At 38.4% G+C, this 22,328-nt stretch overlaps 1 protein-coding gene across 1 annotated transcript in view; it reads right to left on the reverse strand.

Annotated features, from left to right (window-relative positions):
• Positions 1–21,950, reverse strand: part of il17rd (interleukin 17 receptor D) — a 44,801-nt gene extending 22,851 nt beyond the window's left edge. Inside the window, exons 1-2 of the mRNA XM_055010947.1 lie at positions 21,795–21,950; positions 1,823–1,874 (exon numbers count right to left, since the gene is read on the reverse strand). Of these exons, the coding sequence (XP_054866922.1) occupies positions 1,823–1,874; positions 21,795–21,914 (172 nt within the window). The 5' untranslated portion in view covers positions 21,915–21,950. The remainder of the gene's footprint in view (positions 1–1,822; positions 1,875–21,794) is intronic.
• Positions 21,951–22,328: the final 378 nt, after the last annotated feature.

Raw genomic sequence — 22,328 nt, forward strand, 5'->3', positions numbered from 1 at the left:
ATTAATCATGCTTCCCGGCCCATTTTAAACCAGAAAAAGACACTGAAGTTACAACTTGGAGATGATTAGCTTAGCTGAGCATGAACACTGGCAGTGGTGGGGAAACAGCTGGCCTCGATTGATGGCCTTGATTTGGAGTATGTTTAATTTTAAAATTGCAAAATAGTAACAAAATTAAACATTTTGAATGTGCATATCAACTCAGAACCACCACAGACAGAATTTCACTGCAGCTAAAACAACTGGTCGATCTATCTTCAGAGAAAGAACCTGCAAATGTGTTGATGACAGGTCAAATCTTTTGAATCAACAACGAAAACAATTAGATTCTTTCATAATTTCTTGTTTGGATTTATGTAACTTATGGCATCTTCAACCCGCTGAAATTAATTCTACACATTTCATTTTCTTACTCATACGACACGACAAGATTTTGATTACTGTTAGATGGAATACGATTAATGACAGACACTATAGGCTGTGACTGGCTAAAAAAGCTGCCATGAATATATCATTTTACACTTTTTTTTGTTGTTTTCTGGATGGAAATAGTTACATTGCTGTACACAGATGCGCCACACACATACACACACATACACACACACGCACGCACACACACGCACACACACGCACACACACACACACACGCACACGCACACAAAGGGGAATCTGAAAGTGCTTCCTCGCCCATGGTCAGGGACAAAGGCAGTAGGCAGGGATCAGCCACGGCTCAGGAACTTGACTTTTAGAGTGAAAAGAACAAAAGAGGAGGCAGAGGATGAAGAATGGGGGGAGGAGGGTGATGCTGTGGTGCAGATGTGAGGGTTGAGGAGGCTCCAAGATCTTCAAGCTGGGTAATAAAATGGAAAATTATCATGTTTTTCGAGATTTAATCAATCTATTGATGCATTGTAGCTTTGAAAGAAACACCTGAGATGAACAGAAAATGTTCCACAGTCTAGGACACACATGGAGGACATCTAATTCTTTGGATTTTAATGTTATTACTTTGACAATAAAATATTAATGCAACCTTAAAATACCTACAAATTTAGCCTATACGACAATCCTGTGCACAGATGAGGTGCAACAACAATAATGCAGAGAAATGATCATGCAGTCAAATCTGGCCAGTAAGTGTCTTGAGAATCTTTTAGAGCACACAACTGATGCATGTCAGGCCATGAGCATGAAGGAGCTGCAATGTGAAATGTGTGTTTGCTCACTATGTAGATCATTTTAACCTTCTGGCAATGAGAACCCATTGTTTAAAAATTGCTAAAATTACACCATTTTCAGAGCCTAAAACTTGAAAACAAGACAGAATCATTGGCTTTTCAATTTTATGACAGTCCTTGAGCAGCTAATCTATGATGCGTCTTTACGATGGAAAATTCAACCAAATCTAAGCTTAAAATTGTGATACTATTGCACTATTCAGCACAATCACAATGCAACCAAAAGTCATGGGACGTTTTTTTTTTTACTTTTCAGCTAAAGTGCATCCTATGCTTACACAGTGCAGAGAGGAGACAAGTATGGAATCAATTTCAATGTGCAAGAGGCATTTATAGCATGTAGATTCTCTATTTTACTCCAGTATTGGTAACAGATGTGAACACTTGGGGAAAATGGACACATGGACGCATAGCTATATGACATTATAACTGAACAAAAAGCACTTCTGAATTGTCTCTTCTTCTAGCTGTTGATGTGCTGTATCCATATATCTGCAGGGCTTTATTTGACTGTGAGAAATGAGCTCACAATGAGTGAAAATGTGACAGATTTTATGAATGTAAAGAGTTACAGAGATACTCACTATCAGCTCTGAAGGCAACGGCCAACCTGCGACCATCTACACCAGCCTGCACCTGTGGAAGAGAAAGAAGGAGATCCTTTAAATCAGGAGTGTCAAACATGCGGCCCGTGGGCCAAAAGTGGCCCTCCAGAGGGTCCAATCCAGCTCATGAGACGACTTTGTGAAGTGTAAAAATTCCAGAGAAGATATTAACTGCAGATTGTAAATTAGTAAAACTGTAAATTTAAAATAATTTCTAGACCATCATGAGTTGTTTTGATCATAAAGTAAAATACTAAATTGCTCATTGTTCTTTTGGCATTTTGTGCCTTGTTTTTGTAATATTTTGTCTTGCTTTTGTTTTTTGGTCTGACTTTTGTTTGTCTCACGATTTTGTCGTTTTGTGGTTCCTTTTTGTCTCGCTTGTGTTTTCTGTCTTATTTTTGCCATTTTGTTTCACTTTATTCGCTGTTTATTGTCTCGTTTTTGTTGCTTTGTGTCTTTTTTGTTTTGCTTGTGTCGTTTGTCCATTTTTTTTGTCGCTTTGTAATATTTTGTGTTGTTTTTGTTGTGTTTTGCCTGACGTGTCGGTTTGATCATAAAGTAAAATACTACATCATTCAGCTGAAGATGACTAAATGTTGTGTTCCTTTGTAGACACTCTGATCTGGAAGTTGTTTTTTATTTAGTCTTTACATATACAGGTAATCTCATTGAGACACTGGGTCTCATTTTCAAGAGAGATTTGTCCTCAAATAACATAGCAAGACAACACTGAGTCATTGATTAACCGAGGCATAATGTTGTTGTTATTTTTTTTTAATTTAGTGGGTGCGGCTCAATAGTCCAGAAATTACGGTAGCTAAAGCTGATGTTTGAACACGCCGTGCCTGTTACTACATGATTTCTGTCTGTGACATAACAAAATTATGACAATTATGACAAGATAAATGTCAACATAGATGATTTCCTTGTGGATTGTCATCTCAAATTCCTGTCTGAATGTCTGCATAAATGCTAATTTAGGGGCCTACGCTTGGTCATCAATTGTATGCAAAAAGTCAACAGTGTCGGTTTTCACTCCAGCCATACAAACATTTATTTCAGTTTCACAATTCTGAGCTCCAGAAGAATCTGGCGCTACAGAAAAAACAGAATTTTTCAGAAAAAATCTTATTTCTTCTGTAGCTCCATGTTTAAGCGTCAACCTACAACAAACAAAACTGAAAAAAAAACCAAAACAGTTTTCAGTTGCGGATTTTTATAACAAATGTTGTGTAAAATACCAACTGTTATTAATGTTACTGTTTTAGTACCAGCACTGTGCAAAAAAGCCCTTACTGTCAGAACAGCGGAGTCAGTGCCTTGGTTTAAAACCTTCAAAAAATTCTACAGACCGCCATTTGTTTCATATTTTATAAGATCTTTTCTAATATTTTGCTGCTATTTTAAATGGTTTATTATGGCTCTTTTTTGTAAAACACCTCCAGTTTAGAAGCAATGTGATTAGAAGCAGAATGGTAAGATTGTCTAATTAGTGAAATAAAAGCTGCGCATGTTGTTAAAAGATGATTTCATTCCACACCAGACAAACAGTTGAGAGGATTTGTGAGTGGATTCACACTGGTAGCCAGTAACACTCTGCATACTCCTCTAACTAACCAGAGTAAAAACAACCACTAGTAGTTTGTTCACTTCAACAAGACACCAGATTCCATTAAGGCCAGGTCATGGTTCCTGTATCTTCAATTATTGTCAAGTGAATTTAAAGCAATTTCTGAAATGTCTCAAAGAAAGAAGAATGCACAAATGAGGCTTGTTTAGAGCAAAAAAACTAGGTTGCAATAAGTCTCCAGATATGTAGTGATATAGGTGAAACAAAACCAGTTGTTTACTGCCGACTACAAAACGAGGGGAAAAAAAACTAAACACTCGTGATCTACCAGAGAAAAGTGCTGAGAAGAGCACAGGAATTGTTTTTAATTAGCAAAGTTGTAGTTATTCTTTAGTGTCAGCTGATTATTGCAGATGTTTCATGCTGGACGGAGACAAAGACAACGAAAGAAGCGGAATCAGCTGATCAATGCTGCAAATTAAATGTTTGGAAAAAAGGTTTCAATTTCCCAATATGTGTATTACCCTCACAAAAAAGTGAAAAAAAAAGAAAAAAAACCTACAAAAAACAAAACAAAAATGTTTGGTTTTTTCAACTTGGCTGTTTCCATTAACATTCTCTAATGCAATACTTCAAATGTACATGTAAATATATTCTGGAGAGAAGTTTGCAGGCTTTAACTCAGAACAGTAGATTTACACACACTATACGTACTATGATAAATGATAAAAGTCTGTACGATAACCTCCCAACAGCAAGAAGAGCTGCTCTGCTTACTTGTTTAGCTGAACAGCAAATCACAAAAAAATATTTCTGGAGAACAGGCTACAGAATTGAGGAGCACAGTACAAACATCACAACACACATGCAGTGCAAAGGATGAGCGTTAAGTTTACTTTAATGGCTCAAATTTTCCTTCAGACGCAGTAAAAATCATCCAGGAAAAAAAACAGCCAGATTTGATATTTGTAGACTAAAACCACGTGGTTTAGTTCCACATTTAACAGACGTCCCTCCAGTCTCCACCCATCAGTTCTATTTAATACAAAGAACTGCAGGTAAAGTAGCGCCCGATGAGATAAGCCGAGGTGTGAACTACAGTTACCCAGAATCCTTTTCTCCGTGTCGTGACACAAAGATTCTCGCAGGCCATGTTTCAGCTTTGAGTTTTTTTTACAGCTTTGACCTTGTTTTCATGTTGCCCTGCACACGCAAGCATGCACACGCTTGTTACAGAGGTGTCAGACTGTGGTCACACAACAAGCACACACCTGAAACCAATCAGACAGACACCCAGCTGCGTGTGTGTGTGTGTGTGTGTGTGTTGTAGAAGGTGTGCAATGCTTATTAGCAGCCACTGTACCGCAACAACCCATCCACACAAACACACGCACACACGTTTCTAATTACACACTTGTGAAGTCCCTCATCGGCATAGTAACACTACATTCCCCAGCCCTTAAAACAAATAATAAATTAGATCCTAAAACCAACTCTTAACCATCAAACATCCCTTTGAAGTAGTGATGACAAAAACATCCTTAGAAAATAGAAAAATACAGCCACGGTTTTATGTGATCATGTTGTTCTTAATTCAACGTTTTGCCTTTAGTTTGCCTCCACTGCTGACCTCTGGCCTGTAGAGCTGCAAAGCTGCTGTGTGCTCAGACGTCCTGCTGCTTGCATGAATTGGGAAGCTAATTAAAATCAAAGGAAGTTTTTCACTGACAGCACAGAAAAGGCAGACTTCCTGATTTCTTGCATTGAGATACGACCCTTCCCCCAAAACACTGGTTCTGCATCACCTTTGTTCCTTCTTAACCCATTTAATCCCACTGACAACAATTGTTGCCGCTCATTTTTCTTTTAATTTTTACTCTCTCAAAGTGTTGTTTTGACTTTGGACAGCTAATGCAAGTTTTAAAATCAAAGAATAGGCTGTCTCCTGTAAACTGCATCAATGTCATGTAACTAGTGTGAATGGTCACATGACTAGGCCTCTTTACTTCCTGCCTGTGCCGATGGAAGGAGATGTCTGCCTCAAACTTGTACAAGAAGAATTTATTTAAGTACCTTAATTAACAGATATAATTGAGATATTTTGTACATACTGTAATGTTCTGAGTTAATCATGTTCTGTGCCTTTAAGACAGAGTGCACGCTGACTGGCAGCTGTCGGTCACATGGGACTTTTGGCAAGTTTAGGGAAGTGAATGTGTGTGTTTTGCCTCTTCTCAGTTGGGACTGAGGCTGGTAAGGTTGAGCTGGCGTGGGTTACGGCCAGAACAGTAGCCCGTTCTGTAACTGTGTTCTAGTGAATAAACGTGAAGGCTCAGCTACTGGAAGTGTGATTATTGCACACCAGCAGAATATTACAACACATTTTTAAAAGGGTCCACTACCGATATATAATGAGAATTTTATGCCTGCATGCATCTTTTGATCATAAGAAGAATAAACGTGAACATGGCAACATTTGTTGCCGCCAGCATAATACATAGTCCAATACATACATACATAGTCAATACATAGTTCATCCAATAAACCAGATTTTGTGACCTATGGAGGAACTGCAGCAGACTGCATGAAACAAACTAAAGCAGACGCTGTTGACTTGTTCCTGCTGATGTATCCTCTAACTGTAAGGGTGCTCACAAGATGATGCCATACACAAAACAGCTATCAGTTGCATGAAAGCATTATGTACACTCATCCTCTGGCCATGATGTTAGTGGTCAGTAAAGTCTAAGCTACTGCCACAATATGAATTTATTTTATTTTTGTAAACTATGATCAGTTCTTATTTTGCAAGATCAAACACTCTTAGCTCTACGGTTATTTAACTGTTTTATGAGATTGTGAAATGCAGTAATTGCAATGTTGTCAATTTTAGTTCTCTTCAGTATGCATTGCCATGGTATCTTTATGTATCTTATAAAGTTGTGAACACACTTACAACCATGCCTAGTTATATTACACTTATTAGTGTTATTCTTTTTAAAAAATGTGTAAGTAGGTCAAACTGAAGAATTTGTGTAAATTTAGACTATGCGGTTTCCCACCGGTGTGGGAGTATAAAACCTACAGTTTCACAAACAAAACCAACATGAAATTAAAAAATGTATACATATTATGTGTTAGGGAGGTCTAAGGAGTAAAATACATGCACTTATTTTGCAGGGAGAAATTTGGGATTAAACGGGTTAACTGTGACTGAATCCACAAAATTATGTTCGTACACAACTAAATTGCATTCTCAATTACATTTTAAAGAGTTTTGTTTTGACATAAATGGAATTTGTGACCTGTGGCATGGTGTTAAAGGCAGCAAGTTTGAAGGTCCATGATGGGAGTCAGTAGCTGGTGGTATAAACCTGCAACCAGGCTTTCACCAAGACCAGTTAGTGTTCTAGTTTGGTTTTGTTTACAGTCTGTTTTCACAATATCTGGATTCATGGCACAAAAATGGTGTTTTAAGAAAATATCTTGCTTTGTTAGATACTTTAACATGTTAGAGGCTCAGTTAAGGTTAGGTACCATTATTATTACTATGTTTATTTGCTAAGTATGTTTGCTGTAACAATGTGAATTTCCCCTGGCGTGGGGAGCAATAAAGGATTATCTTATCTTTTAATTACTTGGTATGTCTGGATGTGTGTTGGGGTGAACATGTCGCTGACCTTCATGATTTTATCTGTTGTGTATTTATTTATAAACTTGTTCTTAGATTTAATAAGGTTCTAACATTAGCTGTGTTCCCATAGAATCGTCAAGTGAATTCACAGCAAACGAGGCTGTGTGGTGTGAAGAAGGTGGTGGCACAGACAACATAGCTCTAACAGACAAAGAAGAAGAAGAAGCCGCAAACAAAACCATCTGTTTGTCAACTGCCAAAAAGCTAGAAGAAGAAACAAACAAAGAGTTATCATCTGAAAATGGAACGAGGTCTTTACGATCTGGCTTGAATTGGGCATGTTGTAATTCATCCTTAAGGTCAGCTGGGACTGGACACGTTTCAAGCTGTCAGATACAAACACAAAAAAGTTGCAGATGTCAAACTTGAACCCGAGTAAACTTTTACAGTTAAGAGCATTATGGAGTACATTACTCACATGTGTAAGCGATGATGACGTGTGGGATGAGATATTGTGGCTGCCTTCCAGAATCTCAATTTGCAACAGGTATAAAGAGTTATGATATAAAATTTTGCATCATGTCTACATATCTCCACATATTTATAGTAAGCATAAAACGTGAATCTCACCAAATTGTCCCAAATGTAAATCTTGCATAGGCACCAGGCTGCATTATTTGTTGAACTAATTGAACATGTTGTCTAATTAGTTTTTGTGGGAATGCAAAAAAATCCAGCCGTTCTGGAAGGCAGTATGCTTAAGTGTTAGTAAAGCAGTGGGTCAGCAGCTGTCTGTAGACCCACTGCTGTGTCTGCTTGGGAAGGTTCCTGCTTCTCTTAAAGCAAATGAGGATGTAATCCAGTTGCTTTTAATGTTAGCAAGAAAAGCCATAATGGTAAAGTGGAAGAACCCCGTTCTATCTCCGATCTCAGAGGTTGTGACTCTGGAAAAACCCGGACTATTAATGGAAGGACTCATCTTTTTCTGCACAAATGGAGGAAACCACTGAAAGTTTTGAGAGTTGATTATAACCTGGACTTACATTTGTAATATCATGGTCAGTTGCTATTAATGCCACAAGCTCCTCCATCACGTGGACCAGTTGCACAGCATTGTTCCCGTAATGTTGATGTTTGTTTACTGTGTACTTTTTGTTTGTAGATTTGGGTTGTGTTGTGAAAACAAAAAAAAAAGGACAAATGTAATAAATAATAAGTAAAACAGAATTTACAACATAAAAGAAAAAAAGTTGCAGGAACAGCTGCTCAGCACATATGAATGAAATGTTCCTTACACCAAAAGTTATTCCAAAAGGGTGCTTCCATCTCCTGTGAAGCACATTAACTTGTTTGCGAAAAAGTCAAAAACCACTTCAAGTGAGCATAGAAGCAGTTCAGGAAGCAGAGGACGAGGAGTTTTGCTGTTTCCACTAACCAGTCACCAGAGAATCAAGCTTTTAATTTGATGACTCGCGTGTGTTATGTTGCTCCACTAGAAAGCGTCTCATTGTGTCTCGACCATATCTGCTATTTATCATGCTTTAGAAACATATGTTTGACAACGTTTGTGAGCTTAAGGCATGAGTATGCCGTCAACCAAACTGCCACGCTGGCGGTTTTATTTTTACCCTGTAACTCCACATATAAGGATGCTGCTGCCTAAACTACCTGTTTTTAGATTTCTCCTGAGTGAACACAGTTGAGCTGTAGAAAGCGTTGCTTCTACAAGATGAATTATGCGATTATTTGTTTATATTTGCCTTTGGTTAACAACGTAGGATGGCAAAAGCCAGGTTCAAATGTCCACCAGCATCACAAACAAGCAACCCATGTTGACAAATGAGTTCTCCCTGGTATCTCTATAGCATCTTGTTAAAAATCTTGACAGACATGGGCTTCACTGCTGTGCCGTGACATTCTGACACACAAATAAGACTCCACATTTTCTCCAACCAACCATTTTGGTCAAACATGTGACCTGGCGTTAGATTTATCATTGTAATCACACATCTATATGAGCCGCTGTACTGCAGTAACTGAGTGGAGACTACAGGCGTCTCTATCCACAGTCGACTAGTAATGTCTACAATTGTTGGATTTATTAAACACTAAGATTCTATAAGACGACCAACATTATGATTGCATTTATTGTAGAGTGCAGCCAAAGCATTACTTGCTTTGAACAGTGATTATACTGTCAAAGCACTCATGTTCTAAACCAGAGGTGTCAAACTCATTCTAGTTCAGGTTCCACATTCAGCCCAGTTTGATCTCCAGTGGACCAGACCAGTAAAATCACAGCATAATAACCTATAAATAACCACAACTTCATTTTTTCCCTTTGTTTTAGTGTAAAAAAGTATGTTCTGAAAATATTCACGTTTAAGGAATTATCTTTTTACAAAACATTATGCACAACCTGAAGTTTCTTTAGAAAAATAAATTATATTACAACATCATTCAGCCTCAGTTTATCATTTATACATTACAACTTCCAGATCACAGTGTGTCTACAAAGATACAGAACATTTAGTCACAGCTGTCTGGAACTGAACGATATAGTATTTTACTTTATGATCAAAATGACAAGTCAGACAAAAAAGACAAAAAAATTAGACTCAAAATGACAAAAAATGAGACAAACGACATGAAACAAAACAAAGACAAAATTTGACAAAAAAGTTACAAAGCGACAAAAAATGGACACAAATGAGACAAAAAATGACAAAAAAGAAACAAAAGGACAAAAAATAGACAAACAAGACAAGCAAGACAAAAAGTTTACAAAAAAACAAACGCGAGACAAAAAATAACAAATAAAGAGAAACAAAATGACAAAAAAGACAAAAAACACAAGTGAGACAAAAAGGAAACACAAAATGACAAAAGTCAGACAAAAAAAAAGACAAAAAACAAAAATTAAAAATATTTCAATAATGAGACAATGACAAAAGAACAATGAACAATCTAATATTTTATTTTATGATCAAAACAACTTGTCATGGTCTTTAAATTATTTTAAATTCATAGTTTTACTAATTTACAATCTGCAGTTAATGTCTTCCCTGGAACTTTTACACTCTGAGGGCCAGATTGGACCCTCTGGTGGGCCGGCGTTGGCCCACGGGCCGCATGTTTGACACCTTTGTTCTAAAATGAAAGCAAAATCATAATTTCTTAAAGAAAATGATTAAGTGACGTGACAGCACTTGGCCAGCAACAGTAAAGTGAAGTAGAGACGAGTCAGAAATGAAAATAAAAAGCATCACTGCTTATAATGGAGCCAAAGAAGAGATACCTGTTACTAACTTAAAGTCCCACATCATCCTTAGAAGAAAGAAAAACAAAACAATTATTTGCACTTTTATTCTTATTTACAATAATTTACCAATGTTTATTATGTGTGGTGAAAAACTTTGGGTGCATCTAAATGACAAAGTTCGGCACACCAGTGGAACAACTGTAAAAAACTTAGTCTGGAACTCAGTTACTCAAGCAGCAGCTTCGTGACTATTTATAGTTGCCTTTTTTAATTGGGTTGTCCCAGAAGTCAGCTGAATGTTAGAGTAAAGACTTCAAACTAACTTTACATATGAGCTTTTTCTACCTCCATTCATCCAAGTTTAACTGCCCACCGCCATGAGCCAAGTCTTCATACTTTACAGCACACACACAAAAAGAGACTTTTCTTCTTTCCTTGTTGCCAGGTGTTCCTCACTAGTTGTAATCACTATGTTGCCCCCCATATGCACAAACACACACACAAAACACACACACACCCTGAGGCCTGAACAGACTGAGTCACGTCAGTAAACAACTTAGAAAAAAAGGAACACAAAAGGGCTAAAGAAATGTCATTATTACACGGAAAATTCACTGAAGAGCTGCTGTTCACGTACAGAATTCACTTTTTAAAACTGAAAAGAAACTTGCACAAAAAAAACAAAACTCAGAGCAGAATTTCCCCGAGGAAACCACAAACCACACACACAGACACACAATCAGCTCCTGTGCTAATCAGACAGCTAATTGCAGGCTCACTTAGCTGAAGGAGCAATGAATCACATCACAGGAGGAAGGAAAGAAAATGAGAAGGAAGGATGGGAGGAGACAGCCGGATGATGGCAGAAGCCTGCAGGGAAGGAAAAAGGGAAGGAAAGAAGAGAAGGAGGGATCTGATTAAACAGGAACTCCTTCAATTACAGCTTTCAAGGTTCATGTAGCAGACTTCTCCTCTCCCCCATTTTGTTTGGGGCGATCAGACTCGTTCCAGATGTGGGGACGAACTCCCAGCTGACCTTTAATCAACACAGAGCCGAGGTACCAACAGCTGGAAAAGTTCTGTTTGAGGAAGTACGATTAGCGTTGAACTGAAACGTGTCTATCAAGCACTAAAACTCAATCAGAAGTTTCTGACTGCATTTTAATTATATAAAACCTATGCAGCGCTGCTTGTGATTGATAGCATTTACACATTTTAGACCTCTGGCTTCTTCTGCTAAATTGCATTATTGTGTAGTACTGTCTTGGTATTAGGGCTGAAACTCCGGTATAATTTTAGCAACATCATTGAAAACTTCCTCTAGCCAGGATTCATGGGTGTCAAGCTGCAGATCAGTCAGCTCAAGCCAAAATACCAGAACTTCACACCAATACTTGCATGTTAGTGTTAGGGTGCCACTTAAATCCAGCAGTGGAATGTAGCTAAGTTCATTTACTAGATTACAAACCTGAGGTATTCTACTCTACTACTCTCATGCCACAAAGCTTTTTACCTCTATATTCATCTAACATCTTGAGTTAGAACTTAAATGACGATATGATTTTGGTTGGAAACCATTTTAATTTGGAGCACTTGTGACTGCATCATTCTCAGTTTTTAAAAATCAAACAATCAACAGTCAATTGATGGAGGAAATAATCAGCAGATTGATCTATAATGAAAAAACTGCTGTTGCAATTTGATACAAAAATAACTAAAGATGAGCAACTGAATGAACTACATCAGTAAAATCCTGCTATTTGAGTAATGCACCAGTAGTAAAAACCTAATTATTAGTAAATGAATGAATTTAAATGTACTGTATGCCACACTTTTATTTTTAAAGTGCTGCTATATGAGCAAAAATACAGTAAAATTTGGTTTGCAAACACTTTAAATAAATAAAGTGCTTTTTAACAGCTGTATGTTTACACAGTAACAGTCAAAATATTTCTTTCCTAAACATTAATGTAATCAAATCAAACCAAAGCTATTTGCCACGGCGAGGGCATTAATGTTTTATCTGGTTTGTTCTAGAAACAGAAGTTACCCTCAGAGTCCAGAGCCACGATCAGAACATTGGAACAGGAACTTTCCCAGCAACAGCAAGTTAACATTTATACATCTGTATTCTTATTTTCTTCTGAACTGGAACCAGCAGAAACATTTTTCTTTCATCAGGGAGCAGCAGAAACAGTCTATGCATCAGGGACTACAGTCCTGGTGTTTGGGTCGCCCACTAGTGATGCACGTTGAGGCTCATACTGACGTCATTCATTGATCCTAAGAACGTTCCTCAGACCGACATCTTCCACTAAGCTAATCAGAATACAGTCTGTGGATAACTACTTCACTGCAGCATTTGTTAGCTTGTCTTGTTTTAGTTTATCTCTATTTCTCCCACACGCTGCATCCAACCAGTCTGAATCCTCCCTCCACTGTTAGTTTAGAGACGTGATGAGAGAGAAATTATTCAGGATTTGGTTTCATGTTGAGGGTCTTAAAGTGGAGGACAGGATGAATATTAGTCAAAGTCAGCTTTATTGTCAATTCTTCAATATGTACATGACATACCAAGAATCGAAATTTCGTTACTCTCTCTTCGTGCAACAGTAGACATTAAATAAAGACTTAGAAAATAAGAAATTTGTGTATGACCTAAGTAATTTACTTCATGTCACTGTTGGTCCTTTATATTGTTACTATTCAAAGTAAATAAAAGATCCTAAGGTCCTACGGATCAGTAATAGGGTCCATTCACGTTAATTTAATTAATGGTACTGGCTAAAATAAAACCAATCAAAACTCTATTTTTTTTTTTTCAAGTTACCTGACAAATAACAGCAGTTATCCAAGTGTGTCAGATACAAGTTCAGTCAACTAGTACTGGATCAAATTCTGTGTCAGCAATCAGATTGGACCGCAAATTCAGTTTATAGGGGCATCTGTAATGAACAGATCTAAACTTCCTGAGCAAACGGCCAGCCATCAGGAAGTTATCAAGATGTTTGGCTTCACTTTGGGATAACTGCACCTCTGCAGCAGTGCAAAAATTTCCCAGATGATGTTACTGCTGTAAAGGATAGAAGAATGATGTATGACAGAGAGCAGAAAATGAGATGCCTGAAGAAGAAGTGGACGAGGTTGTCTCTGGAAATGATCATGATACGAGAGGTTAATTAAAAAAGCATATGCAAAGAGTGCATGAGACTTGTGTCTGCACCACAAAGCAATGCAACCAAGTTGTTCAACCACCTGAAAAAACACCAGAAACTGCAGCAGGATGAATGGATGCAATCCATGAAGAACAACTGAATCCCCATCCTTGTTCATTGTGACTCAGATATCAGTGTCGTACGTCCATCTCTGTAGCACACAATGTCAAAGTGAGAGCATTTCTATGAAGTTTTTATACTATTTGTAGCATGTATATTTTGCCTTCATACTGTGCATAAGAACCTAAGTCCTAAGCAAGACCAAAAGATAATAAATAACTGTGGTAAATAATCATGACCTAAATAATCGTAACTATCATCACGCAGCCCTAATCGGGGGAACAAATGTTTTTGGCTTCTCAAGGCCATGTTTGAGAACAATTTTTTATTCTTCACCCAAATATTTCTTTTCATTTTTTACATGATAAACTCTGGATCTGACACTGAAAGATCTGAGCCTTGATTGTTCCACAACAGGCCCTACAACTGACCAAACTCCCTGCAAAATCTTTCTGACAAAGAAATAAAAAGTCAGTTTAGCCTTATTTTCCTTCTTACAAGCATCACTGAGAACTTAGTACAATGGCCACAAAGAACATTGTGCTTGTTTGTGTGAAGCTGATGAGGGTCTTGTTCATGCAAAGGCCTCAGGGCTTAATTCTCTGTTCTTCTAAATGTTACAAACACACACCTCCAAACACTACCATATGGGGTGACATGGCTGCACTGCAGTCCAACCTGCTGCTGATGACAAAACTCCAAGTAAAACTTATATTCAGTCAACTCAGGTCTAGCTTTCTGTTTGGTAAATACAATTTTTATATGTTTGATATTCAAGTGGATCCTGTAAAGCAGAGCTTTACTCTGCAGACATCAAATCTATGCCAGGTGATGGCGCTCTGCATCATTGTGTCTTTCTAAACTAAAAGGACTTTATATTTATTGTTTTGGACTCTCAGTGTGGACTGAGAATGACATTAGGCTCCTTGCTGCATATGAAGCAGATCTGTAAATCATCTGGGATTGACACTGATAGAAAAACCGGACACCGTCAGATCAAACACACAGTGAAGAGCTATTCAACATGTGAGCCTTAAAACACATCAAACAAACAGACATCCTGAGATTTCAATCAGACATATCTACCCTCCTGAGGAAGTTTTTCTAGTCGTTTTTTGGTCCTGTCACATTTTTAGTCATGATAAGCTCATTTTTCACTGTAATTCAAAGTCCTACACCTGTATGGAAACAATACAACCGTGGCTAGCAGTACAATTCAAAAATATCTTTTGTGTAGTATGACACAAACATATGCCATAAATCCCAAACAAACAAAAAAACTCAGCTTTTTAGAAACATTCCTGTGTTAGAAATACTTGGAAGAAATGGTGACACTACATATTATGGATATTTTACTTATTACATCTTTATTTATTTCCATACTTGTCTCCTCTGTGCTCTGGATAAACTAAGTCTTCTGTTCATCATAAAAGTCAACTCATTTTTGTCGCATGACTGTTGGTCACAGCCTCTCAGATTCTCAGAGGTGCACAGAAGTTTAGTTTTTGATAGAATCTGGCTAGAGCAAACGGTTTATGTTTATGGGAATTATTTAAAGTACAGTTTTGAGGCAAGATTCTCAGTGTCTGGAAGTTTCTGGCTTTCATAAATGGTGCCAGTTTGGCATATCTTTACAAAGACAACGTGCCTTTCAAACCCGCTGGTAGGTTTTGGAATTCAGAGTCAGCTCTTCACAAACCAAAATTATTAAAATCTTGTAAGCAGCAAAGCTGAAACTGACAAAAATCAATTTTATTATATTTACTCTCAAATGTGATATAAATATGTGTTAGACAACAGTAAAGAATAAACATTTTCCCCCACCCAAAACCTTTTTATATTTTGTTTTTCCCTTTGAAAAAACGTATTGTTCATATTCAACAACATAACGTTCAAAAATATAAACATGAAAGAAGCAAAGAATGCTGTAACATTTACTTAGTGTCTGAATATTGTTACTTTAATTGACAATTAATTAATGCAGAAAAAGAATAAAAACAGTAGATTCACCAAAATGCAGGAAAATGTAGTATTTGGATGTTCAAAGTTCCCCAGAACCCTGCTTTATGAGTCCCTCCAATATGAAGAGCAACTTTGATTTAATCAGTCGACTGATCAGCTGCAGAACACTAAAATAAAACCATGTGTGATCTTGACTCTGCAGCAAATCCAGAAAAAAAAGAAGAAACTGAAAACAAAACTTAGGTGCAACAATGCAAACTCTGAGAACAACTATGCGTGTGTTCAGGAGCAGCCAACCAGAGATTTCCCACCACAGGAACAAAACCTGCAGCTTCCTCCTCCTGCATGACTGCCCCTCAATGACCCCCCACCCCTCTTCTTCATCACGGCTCCCTCGCCTCACCCAGGAGGAGCTGCTTCACTCTCGCTGTGACCGTTCGAGCTTTAAAAGACTCTCTCTCTCTCGTTATAGAGACAGTGGCAGGACAAATCCTGACTTCCATTTAAAAGACAGTTGGGAACTAAACAACAGTGTGCATGTGCAGAGTCATGTGACCCACAATGAACACCTGAGCTGGCCAGAAGTGGATGGAGAAAGCAGAGGGAACAAATACACAACCCTGTTCCACAAAAATCTGCATTCAGACTGAATGCCAAGACTTTTCACAGAAAGACAAAAAAGTCAGAAATTCATCTTGTAGCCACCAAGGCATAGCTGGCAAGTGGGTCAAAACTGTCCCCTCCAACATGAGAACAAAACTTTTGGACTGCAATATTGAAACTCCAGTGGAAATACACAAACTCACAGAGATGGAAGGAATATGGATGGAAAACCTTGATAAGATATTTTATTTATGTAAGAAAACACACTATGACGGAACTCCTCCTATCTGTTGGACAAAGTGTTGAGACCAAACCATTTTCACATCCTATGGGACTGCCCACGTATTGGACAATACTGGAAGGATGAAGACATTATTAAATGTGTAATTCCTTTTGGAACAAAAACTGTTTATTTTGGATGTTCACCACAGGAATGGAGAAAAAGTATAAGTATCTATTGAGTGTTTTGTTGGTTGCAAGTAAGAAATCGATAACTAAGAATTGGTTTTGGTAGGGTATTCCCAGCATGTCAGGATGGAGGGATATAACACTGGATATTTATAAAATGGAAGAGATGACAGTGTTTATAAATCAGAAACAAGACTGGTTCGTAGCATGCTGGGGAAAATGAGTTGCATAAATAGAAATTAAAAAGTCCAATTTAATTTTGAGCCTGAAAATTTAAAGACAATGTAATGGTCACTCCCTAATGTTCTTAAAGATGTTCACCAATTTGTTCACTTAATTTTATTTCTTTGTTTTTTTTAATGGGAAATTGTTTTCTGAAAAAAGAACAAGGATAATATTGTGCACATACTGACACGTGAATTGTACCCATCACTAAAAACTGTTAAAACTGATGAAGAATTTTAAAAAAAAGAACAAGACTTTTGAGAAGATGCATGCTGTCAGTGCATCTGATCAACATTAGATAACAACTACAGCACCAACTGCTAGCTGCTAAAATGATATTTTCAAGAAAACACACCTGCAAAGTGAGTTTGAGCTGAAAACACAGATGAAGCAACAAGTCAGTCTTTCTTGGGTTGTGTTCTGCCCAAATCAACAAGTATCAACAGCAAAATGTCATTACATATAAAACGTCTGGAGCTGATTTAAAGGCAAAACTTCATTTCATTAACTGGATTTCTCTTTGCTGCACTTTGAAGGTAATTGATGAGTAAAATCTATTCATGGCATCACTTCCAAAGCATCCTCATTTTCCCTTTAGTGCCTAATGCTTTTGCATGGCACTGTTTAGGACATTTCCTGAAGGGAAAGTTGTAAAACAAATTTTTTCCTGAGAATTCCTAGGAGGAAAACAATCGGAAATATTTCCCAGAGGTGTTTTATGTAAGAGGTGGAGTTCCAGCATCCATCCTTCACCTTCCGCCTGTTTCAGTCGCCAAAAAAACCAAAACACACGTGTTTCACATCGGACGCCCACCCGGCCGTGACGCCTGCTGAGGCTCTCTGATGCCAAAAACACACCGACGCCCTGGAGGATAACGGGACACGTGACATGGTTACAGAGTGGAAACCTGATTTAAAATGATGGCAGTGTGAGAGAGAGAGAAGGATAAAGAATCCAGAATGAGGAGGAAGCTGAATGATTTCCTCCGCTGAGACACATGTGATGGCTTCAGCAGATGTGTTTCACCAGACAGAGAATTTACATGGATTTGACTCATCTATCACTCTGGCATTCTGCAGGAAACCTGATTTCTAACGCAGCCAGCAAAAAGAACATTTACTTCATCAGGTTGAGACATGGTGTGAATCCAGTTTTAAACAACCCTGCATTTCCTGAGCAAAAACCTGCCTATTTGATGCATTATATTATTTTATATATTAAAGTCTGCCATGAGAACTAATGCGTGCGTATAAGTTGTAAAAATCCTACTGCTGTGGAGGGAACCAACGAAGTGATCTGATATGTGCAAAATAAATCTGGGGATGTGGAATTAAAAAGAAATTTACTTATAAAACCTGCTGCTGTTCCTCATCTCTGACGGAGGAAAGCAGCTTGAAACAATATTAGCCAATACTAACGTGTCATCCAGAGGAAGCAAAAACAAACGGTAATTTACTTTTTACTGAAGCTCTGAGGATTGTGGGTAATGTAGGCCAACCTTTGACTAGGAGAAGACTGTATGGAATGAGAAAGATGAAGACGTTGGATGAAATCTTATTAGAAAACAAAGCACACATTCAGCATGAAGGTTGTTAATGATGAATTCCTAATAATTGAATCGATAAACAATAAGGCAGGAGATAAGCGGCAAGAGTTACAGAAACAGTAATGCTAAACTAGGTTTTTCAATTCCTAACAGAGGCTGGGAGCTGAGGGTCTGTCAGCAACACTAACAATACTAGTGCAGCAGGATTCTGATTACTGTAATTCACTTCATTTTTGGACTTATTGCTTAAGTTAAAACGATTTATTTACATGCATTTATGTTGTTTCATTCTGTTTTTGTTGCAGTTTTCACTCTGTTTGTAATGTGTATCAAGAGCCACAGTAAAGAATTCAAGTTTGCTACAACTCACAATTCATTTTGCAAGCAGGAGTTTATCTAGTTGGACAGCTGCAGCTTTTACGTTGTAGTGAAGACAGAACACATGGAGACGGCTTCCATTTCTTCGAAGCATCAGAAGAGTCTGACTGACGCTGGGAGCCATAATAAAGGGCAAAAAGTTAGTGAATGTAGCACAATCCAAGGTGGAGTAGAACCAGAGAATGGAAACAAAGCTGTCTTATAGCGCCGCATGACGACGTATTCATCCGCTCCGCTCACCAACTAGTCCCACATAACCAGTTCTGACATAACGACGAAACGCTGTAGGTTGAGGACGTCGTAAACTGAGGACCCTCTATATATGCTTCCAGCAACTTTGAAGTGATGAACTGTGTTGGTGATGCTCTGCTCTGAGTACAAATCCATGTCAGAGGTGACAGATTTCCTGGACTGATGAAGTTGTTGTGACATTATTTGAGGACATCTGTTGCAGCTGAGCAGCTGTTTCCAGCAGCTGGACTAACATTAACTACAATGAACAAGTCTCTGAATCATGTAGATCAAGTATGAGGATTATTTTACTATTAAACTGCTGTGAAGAGATCAAAAATGTTGCTGGATGTTTGCTGTGGGAGACTGAAGTTCATTTGCTGAATGAAATACTAAGTCAATACTCAAAAAGCACTTTATTATGAAATGCAATGCAGCTCTCGCATAAATTCTACTGTTATAAAGCTTCTAAACTTTCATGCTGTGAACACGTTGTCAAAAAGGTACTTTGTGTTTACTACTGAGGTCATAGTAGGTGGTGGTCCACACACACACACACACACACACACACACACATGCACACACACACAGCTCTAAAAACCTCACACCTGTAGAATAGCAGGTCTTCACACCCTCATCCAGCAGTCTTTGATGTGTGTGTGTTTCTGAAAGGAGAGGAAGCAGGAGAGAGAGGGGGAGGTGGTAAAGAGAGAGAAAGAGTGTGCATGTGTGTGTGTGTGTGTGTGTGTGTGTGTGTGTGTGTGTGTGTGTGTGTGTGTGTGTGTGTGTGTGTGTGTGTGTGTGTGTGTGCGTGTGTTTGGGGGGGGTTGCAGGAAGGAATGTTTCAGCAGAGTAAACAGTGTGAAGCTTCCTGTAGAAAACACTTCAAAGCCAGAGAGGAAACCAGGATCTCTCACACACACACACACACACACACACACACACACACACACACACACACACACACACACACACACACACACACACACACACACACACACACACACACACACGCACACACGCACAATCAAAGGCAGGTAGGAGTAATCTATCAACATGGGAAAATTAAAACCCGTAGAGCCTCTGCACGTGCACGTGCACACACACACACACACACACACACACACACACACACACACACACACACACACACACACACACACACACACACACACACACACACACTCCATCAGATACTCTCAAAGTTAGAAACGCAGAAATAAAATCATGTGATGAACTTTTTAAAGACTAAAAAGTAAAAAATCATGTCAAAAACTTTTTCACAACACTTTATTGTAGAGAAAACAACTATTTGTCTATTAGCTGATCTACAGAGTACTAACTGCCAAATACGAAGAATATTCAGTAATTTCTTTAGAGCAGAAATGCCAAAAATTACGTGGCTTCGGCTTCAGCTCCTCGGTGACATTTTGCTGCTATTCTTTGTCATATATCATAGTAAGCTCAATATCTTTGGCCTGATAATCGAACATAGCAAAACATTTGACAAAGCTGCATTTAGTTCTGACAGACTGCAATGACCACTTTTAAAAATCTAATAATATAAGATCTAAACTATGACATCTTTCCTTGATGTCTCATGACAGATTTTACATTTTCAAGACTCAAGTACATCATAAATATGAGCAGAAAACAGGGTGAGCTTTAGAGGCAGATTATGAAAACAGCTAGGTAATGAAAGAAGCCCTAAAAACACCGAACAATCCCTTCCTCTTCATCTTTTAAAAACCTATTTGAGTGAGATTAATGCATATTTAGGATCACTGCTAAAGTTATTTGGTATCTGAATACATTTTACGAAAAGTAAAGTTTCAATTGTTGAGTCAAACGTCTCCAAAATGCACAAAGTTTGTACTTGCACAGACCAGACAGTGGCCGAAAACAAGGCTTCAAAAAGCAGAACAGGAGTGTGGAGGCAGTGGGTCAGCTCCAGTCCTCCTGTTTTCCATAACAAATGCTTTTACCAGATCACACAAAAGGCAGGAAATCGGCTTTACTACCTGCAATTCACCTAAAACACAACTCTGGATTCTGGGCTTTGTTTAGACTCCACAGAGCACCTTCCACCTTGGCAGCTGGACTCTGGGTTTTTACTCAGATCTGGTGTTTTTTCGTGAATCATACAGGGGGACTTTAATCAATAATATACCACATACTGGAAAAAGGTACTACAGTTTGCTACGAAGGGGCGAAAGTCATAATAAGCATGTTCTTTAAAGAGGTTTGGTTAAAAACAGAGACACTTCCAGACAGGGCGGGCAAGAAAGGAGTGAGAAATCTGACTTTAAGGACATCGTTGTTAAATATTTATTTTAATTTTATCTTACTAGTCAAGTACAGTAATTATTCATATTTTTCCGAATCGACCAAACACTCACTTTCCCATAAAGATAACTGGATTCGGGGAGTTAGGAACAGTGTGGAACTAAAGAATATTATATTTTATTAAATTATGTACCGAATTCAACAGGACATCAAACTTATTCGAAAAAGACACAAGTCTGTGCCCTGGGTCTGCAGTTTCTCACTAATGGGAGTGATCTTTAAATGAGCACTTTTTACAACACAGTCTGGTTTGTGACGTTAACAGACAGGTAAGAAAGGTAACCGGAGTCTGAAAACACCACCGAGTAAAGACTGTTGGAGCAAAACTTTATCTTCAGATCACATTTATATATTTCATTATCTTTAAAAAACAAACAAAACAAAAAGATTTTACATCAACAGCACAAGAAAGAGAGAAAAGATTGACTTTTTGGGAGACGACGCAGCTATTCCATGACAAATGTCGCTAAAACCACACAGCCGCTGTCTGAGTTTGCGTGTTTTTACCTTGAAGCCGCATCGCTCCTGGTTCGTCCTCCTGCTGCTGGAGGTCGTAGATCCGCAGCAGAAATACAGAAGCAGAAACAAGCCGCAGAGAGTGATGAAGAACGTCCGAGGAGCCGCCATTCTTCCCTCAAGTCTGGGCAGCGCTTAGCGCGAGGAGGCAGGAGGAGGTGAGCGCGCGTGCACGAGCGCGCGTGCGCGTGTTGTAGGTGGCACGTGTTAGACACTGTTTGGGCTTGTCCCTGCATGATGACAAACCATCGACTGCGCCACCTGGTGGTAAGGGCGTAGAACAAACACAAAGATGCCCAAAGACCACAACCATGAAAAAGATCAAAAAACCAAATCCAGACTGAGCACAAGAGAGAACCCATCCTGAACCAACCAGAGCCTGGGAATGCTCATCTTTAGAGGAACACTGTCCTTCTCCAAGCTACACCAAATCACAGAAACTAGTAAACTTACCAAAACTTTGAGAAGGTCAAAAAATGTTAAAGCTCAAACAAAGATTTTTCAGGTTGCTATATACATTATATC

This window comes from Amphiprion ocellaris, chromosome 5 (genome assembly GCF_022539595.1).
Source record: "Amphiprion ocellaris isolate individual 3 ecotype Okinawa chromosome 5, ASM2253959v1, whole genome shotgun sequence".
NCBI lineage: Eukaryota > Metazoa > Chordata > Actinopteri > Pomacentridae > Amphiprion > Amphiprion ocellaris.